The sequence below is a fragment of the Brassica rapa genome, chromosome A05 (assembly GCF_000309985.2).
Source record: "Brassica rapa cultivar Chiifu-401-42 chromosome A05, CAAS_Brap_v3.01, whole genome shotgun sequence".
Taxonomy (NCBI): Eukaryota; Viridiplantae; Streptophyta; class Magnoliopsida; order Brassicales; family Brassicaceae; genus Brassica; species Brassica rapa.
In genome coordinates, this window is record NC_024799.2 from 42881 (window position 1) to 48905 (window position 6025).

Sequence of the window (6025 nt, forward strand, 5' to 3'; positions counted from 1 at the left end):
TTCTTACAGCCTGACTTCACCACTGGATCGTCTTTTCATTTTTATGGGCCTATAACAAGATACGACCCATACAGTTTTGTTTTCAAGCTCATTATCTTTTGTTTCTAAGCCCATACATATTTGTTTTGAAACGCATCACGTTGAACCTCAAAAAAAGAAAGAAGAGGAGTTTCGCAAAACGACGAAGGTGTAATGCCGTTTTTGAGAATATGGAAACAGCACACATATGTCCTCTCTCTCTCTTTCTCCAGCTAAACGTCCAATCACTTCACCTAACTCTCAACGCTCTCTATTCCATTCTTTGTTCTTTTCTTTTTGACTTTAAAAAAAAAAAAAAAATCATTAGTAGTATTATTTTGGTTATTTCTTGTTTTCCCCTCAATTATTCAATCAACCTTCCTATATTTAATTCCACGATAAAGCTATGCTTTGCTTATATCAAATCCTTCATTAAGGAGATTTTTCTGCAGGAAACTACTACCAGTCTTTAAATTAAAGAGTAGTTGAGTCCTCCCTCTTATTAGTACTTGTTTATAATTTATATAAATGTATTAGGTCCGTGTCAAATGAGGCGGGTCCACGGCTACTCTGCCATGCATTTGGATAATAAATTTAAGATGGGAAGAAAGCTACAAAAGCAAGTGCCAGCATCGTATGTATGAGTTACATCTAGTATTAATTATTTGGGAGTAGTTAGCTTCCTTTTCGCTAATTAACTCTTCCTTGTTGGACGGTTCATAACTCTTTGTAATTATTGTGAGTTTATATAAGCTCCATACCGTCGATGATTGCTTCTTCTTCTTCTGTTTTTTGCTAGACCAAATTATTCAGAAGAAGTAAATTTTGTATAGAAAAATAATAAGGACTGAAATCAAATGATTGGCGTTTATAAAACCAGTATATATATAAAGATAGATAGATAGGGTACATGATCAGTTGATGATATCACACGTAAGCTGAAGACCAATTTCCAAGAAGAGCTCCTTGCTCTCTTTTTAGCAACTTCAGATTCCTAAATTCTCAAAACTCGTAATTCTTTTATTTCTTTCCTTTTTCTAAATTAATCTCTCTCTCTTTATATGCTGCGATCGCCGATTTTCTAGATGATGATGATGTTGAACCTCATTGCTTTCCTCCGCCGCCGTATCCGGAAGGCCAAAATCTCCGGTGAAGACCCCACTCCCTCCTCCAACGAGTTTTCTTCCACAGCCGCCATTCATCCAAACCCTGAGAAACCCATCAGAGTCGCCACCTTCAACGCTGCTATGTTCTCCATGGCTCCCGCCGTCCCCAACAACAACAACTCTACTGCTGGTCTCCCACTCCGCTCCAAGTCAACTCTTGACCGTCCCAGGAGCATACTTAAGCAGTCTCCGCTTCACCCCATTAACAATAATATGAAACAAGAGAGGTTCGCTAAATCGAGGCTAAGGGTCTCCATCAATCTCCCCTACAACGAGATTAGCCGCCAGCTCAGTTTCCGTGAGGATCACTCCCCTCTCAGGCCAGCTCTCTCTTTCTCCGGCCATCTCCCCTCCACCAGAACGGTTCTTGATGTGCTGAGGGAGCTAGACGCTGACGTGCTTGCTCTTCAGGACGTGAAGGCGGACGAGGCTGACCAAATGCGACCCCTCTCCGATCTGGCGGCTGCCCTCAACATGAATTACGTCTTTGCCGAGAGCTGGGCGCCCGAGTACGGCAACGCCGTTCTCTCCAAGTGGCCCATCAAAAACTCCAATGTCCTCAAGATCTTTGACCACTCTGATTTCAGGTTAGTCACTTATTATTATTTGATTAAGACAAGACTCAAAACTATAACTGTCTCTTCATCTTTTTTTTTAGTTACCAGTAGTAACATAGAAACTAAAATCTGTGGATTTTATTAAATATTATATGGTTCCCCTTGATCATGCTTGATAAACAAATTAGTTTTTTGTGCGGTGACTGGTGAGTTTGTACCCCCTCAATAAGTAGAACCTAGTCATGGTCTTCTCGTGAGGAGTATCATTGTGTCTATATATACATACAAACATGTACATACAAAATGCACACTTGAGTTTTTCTGTGAAAGGAACTTCTCAGAGAACAGCTGTTTATTCTCAAGGACAGCTTCAAATGTCAACATGCTTTTGTCTGAATAAATATAATATTACTGTATCTCACTGACTTCTTGTGAAAAACATCTCTTGACTGGAAACCTTTTCTCTACTTAATAAATAAGGAATCCTTTTTAAAAAACTAGTATTCAAAATGGTGGCAGACATCGAAAAAGGTGGTGTGTATTATTATTTATTTTATTTTGTCTAGGATTGGTCTATTAAAAAATATACGTACGTAGTCTGCATTCTTTTGCTCCCCTTTTGCCTAGGTGGGGTTTATGTTGGAATAAGACGCGTTACATTTTGGGGGACAAAATTTGATGCATATTTTAGTAAATGAAGTAGTATTAATTAAGGTTTTGTATATATTTATTAATAATAGGAATGTGCTGAAGGCGACCATAGATGTACCGGGGAGCGGGGAAGTGGAATTTCACTGCACTCATCTAGATCACTTGGACGAGAATTGGAGAATGAAGCAAGTCCATGCAATTATCCAATCAACTGATGTCCCACACATACTTGCTGGCGCTCTCAATTCTCTCGACGAGTCCGATTACTCTTCCGAGAGATGGACCGACATTGTCAAGGTATAATTAACTAGCATATTAATATCTATACATGTACAACAACGTAATCATCAATCTAGCTTTAGTAACTATATACCGTTGCTACATATATATAGTATTACCAAGAGATGGGTAAGCCAATACCAAAAGCCCAAGTGATGAGGTTCTTAAAGAGCAAAGAATACACTGACGCCAAGGACTTTGCTGGAGAATGCGAATCTGTCGTAGTCGTCGCCAAAGGCCAGAGTAAGCACCTACACTGTCTACTTTTATTATGTCAACCACTGTCGTTTTCCTAACGTCGTATATATATAATGACATGCAGGTGTACAAGGAACATGCAAGTACGGGACACGCGTGGACTACATACTGGCTTCCGCCGATTCTCCGTACCAGTTCGTGCCGGGGTCGTACTCGGTTTTGTCTTCTAAAGGAACATCTGATCATCACATAGTGAAGGTCGATCTTGTAAAAGCCAGCGCTGTTAACGTCGACGAGGAACAACCAAAAAGACAGACACAGCAGAGAGCTACGACGACAACTATATATAATAATCCATCTCTTACAAAGGCCTCCTGGAGGACGCATTACTACAAAGCGTGAACATTAATCACTATATATATACTTACTAGACATATAGATTACAAAAATGTTACAGGCCGTGGACGTCTCTGTGTTGTGCGCGTTTTTAACCGTTAATTCTGATATACTTTCCCATATATAGATTTCCAGATTTCTTTTTTCTGTCTGCTTTTACTGTGAAGACATTGTGGCTTGTTTAATCACAGACGTATATTAATAAATTACTAGTGAAGAGCAGTCTCATTAGTTTTTGCGAGATTACCTTTTATATAGTAGTTCACTTATTTTAAGAATGGACGGAAAAGGAAACTAAAACAAATAGTTCAAGTTGGGTTAGCTCTGACTTTGAAGCTAAAGTCATAAACCCCCATAACTATGACTCAAGTTTCTATAGCACCTCGAGCTAAGATAACTTAATTCTCAATCCCAAGCTATGATTCTAATTTCTTACGTTAGTATTTTAGTTTATTTTTAGCCAACTTGCAGTGGATAATATATTCTCGAGAACCATGTTCTACTTCGCGAGTTTTATAATGATCTTTATCCTCATCCATCATCCAGTTCACGAAAATGTATCTTCTGTGTAAATATATTCAGAATATATATATATATATATATATATATATGGTTAGGGAAATTGTTAGGGAAATTGGTTAGGGAAATTGTCTTAGCTAGATAAGGTATTACGGTACACTTTGTAAACCTGGACGAAGCCAATTGTTTTCCTTTAATTTTAATTGTTGTTTGCCGGCCTAGTGGCTTAGAGGTGCCCCCATTAAAGTTTTCTTTAGCAACAAAAAAAAAAAAACTTTGTAAATCGAACATCATTTTCTTCAGTTCAAGGATCGGGAAGTGATGACGGTAACAAACACTTCTGTGAGATGGTAACGGACGTAACCAGAACCAGAGACCTTACTATACACAACCTTTAGCTTCATCTTCACTTTCTTTCCGGAAAGAAGAGCTATAATTTACAGTCATTTGAGTTTTACCTAGTCGAGAGTGTAAACAACACTAAAGAGTGTAAACTTCAATATACAGAGCATTAACCACTATAATAATCTCTAAATTGGTAGACTAACCACTATAAATCGCTATTTTTTAGAGAAATGGAGACAATAAAAGTTCCAAACCTCTTTGAATTTCCTACATTTTTATTAAGATATATTAAACGGTACATGAATATCGTTTTAATTTTTTGTCAATTAATTTAGTAAAATTTTATAATACACCCTAAGTAAGTAGACTAAACACTATAAAATTGCTATTCTCTAGAAAAACGGAGAAAACAAATGTTCCAAACCTCTTTGACCTTCATCATATGCTAATGAAGGATGAAAATATGCATTAAAACAATATTTTCATATTTTTGAATTTTTTTCAAAATCTATTTGTTAACCCCTACGAAAATATTGATTTTTTCGGTAAATGCTCTATATAGTGAAGCCTATGATCTTTAGTGTTGTTTTAAAATTTCTAAACACATTCTACATTTTTATTAATGTATATTAAACTCTCTTTTATAGTACATGAGCATCGTTTTAACTTTTTTATCAATTAGTTTAGTAAAACTTTATAATACTCCCTAAATTGGTGGACTAATCACTATAAATCACTATTCTCTAGAAAAACGGAAACAACAAAGGTTCCAAACCTCTTTGAATTTAATCATATGTTAGTGAAGGATGCAACTATACATTAAAACAATATTTTCATATTTTGAATTTTTCTCAAAATCTATGGGTTAACCCCTACGAAAATATTAAATTTTCGGTAAATGCTATATCTACTGAAGCCTATGATCTTTAGTGTTGTTTTAAATTTTCTAAACACATTCTACATTTGTATTAATGTATATTAAACTATCTTTCATGGTACATAGGCCACGTTTTAATTTTTTGTCAATTAATTTAGTAAAACTTCATAACAAACCCTAAATTGGTGGACTAACCACAATAAAATCGTTATTTGCTAGAGAAACGGAGACAACAAAAGTTTCAAACCTCTTTGAACTTCATCATATGTTGGTGAAGGATGCAACTATGCATTAAAACAGTATTTTTAAATTTTTGATTTTTTTTCTCAAAATCTATGGGTTAACCCCTACGAAAATATTGAATTTTCGGTAAATGCTCTATATACTGAAGCCTATGATCTTTAGTGTTGTTTTAAAATTTCTAAACACATTCTAAATTTTTATTAATGTATATTAAACTATCTTTCATGGTACATGGGCATCGTTTTAATTTTATGCCAATTAAATTAGTAAAACTTCATAACAGTCCCTAAATTGGTAGACTAACCATTATAAAATCATTATTTGCTAGAGAAACGGAGACAACAAAAGTTTCAAACCTTTTTGAACTTCATCATATGTCGGTGAATGATGCAACTATGCATTAAAACAGTATTTTCATACTTTTCAATTTTTCTCAAAATCTATGGGTTAACCTCTACGAAAATATTGAATTTTCGGTAAATGCTCTATATACTGAAGCCTATGATCTTTAGTGTTGTTTAAAATTTCTAAACACATTCTACATTGTTATTAATGTATATTAAAATCTCATTCATGGTACATGGGCATCACTTTAATTTTTGTCAATTAATTTAGTAAAACTTCATAAGACTCCCTAAATTAGTGGACTAACCACTATAAAATCGTTATTTGCTAGAGAAACGGAGACAACAAAAGTTCCAAACCTCTTTGATCCAAATTATGTGTTGGTGAAGGATGCAACTATGCATTAAAACAGTATTTTCATATTTTTGAAT

At 35.3% G+C, this 6025-nt stretch overlaps 1 protein-coding gene across 1 annotated transcript; it reads left to right on the plus strand.

Moving 5' to 3' along the window:
• The first annotated feature begins 834 nt into the window (after positions 1–834).
• LOC103866335 lies at positions 835–3506 on the plus strand. Its single transcript, XM_009144239.3, has 4 exons — positions 835–1771; positions 2482–2689; positions 2785–2914; positions 2994–3506. The coding sequence occupies exons 1-4, from the start codon at positions 1104–1106 to the stop codon at positions 3269–3271; spliced, it is 1284 nt and encodes a 427-aa protein (XP_009142487.1). The 5' UTR covers positions 835–1103; the 3' UTR covers positions 3272–3506.
• Positions 3507–6025: the final 2519 nt, after the last annotated feature.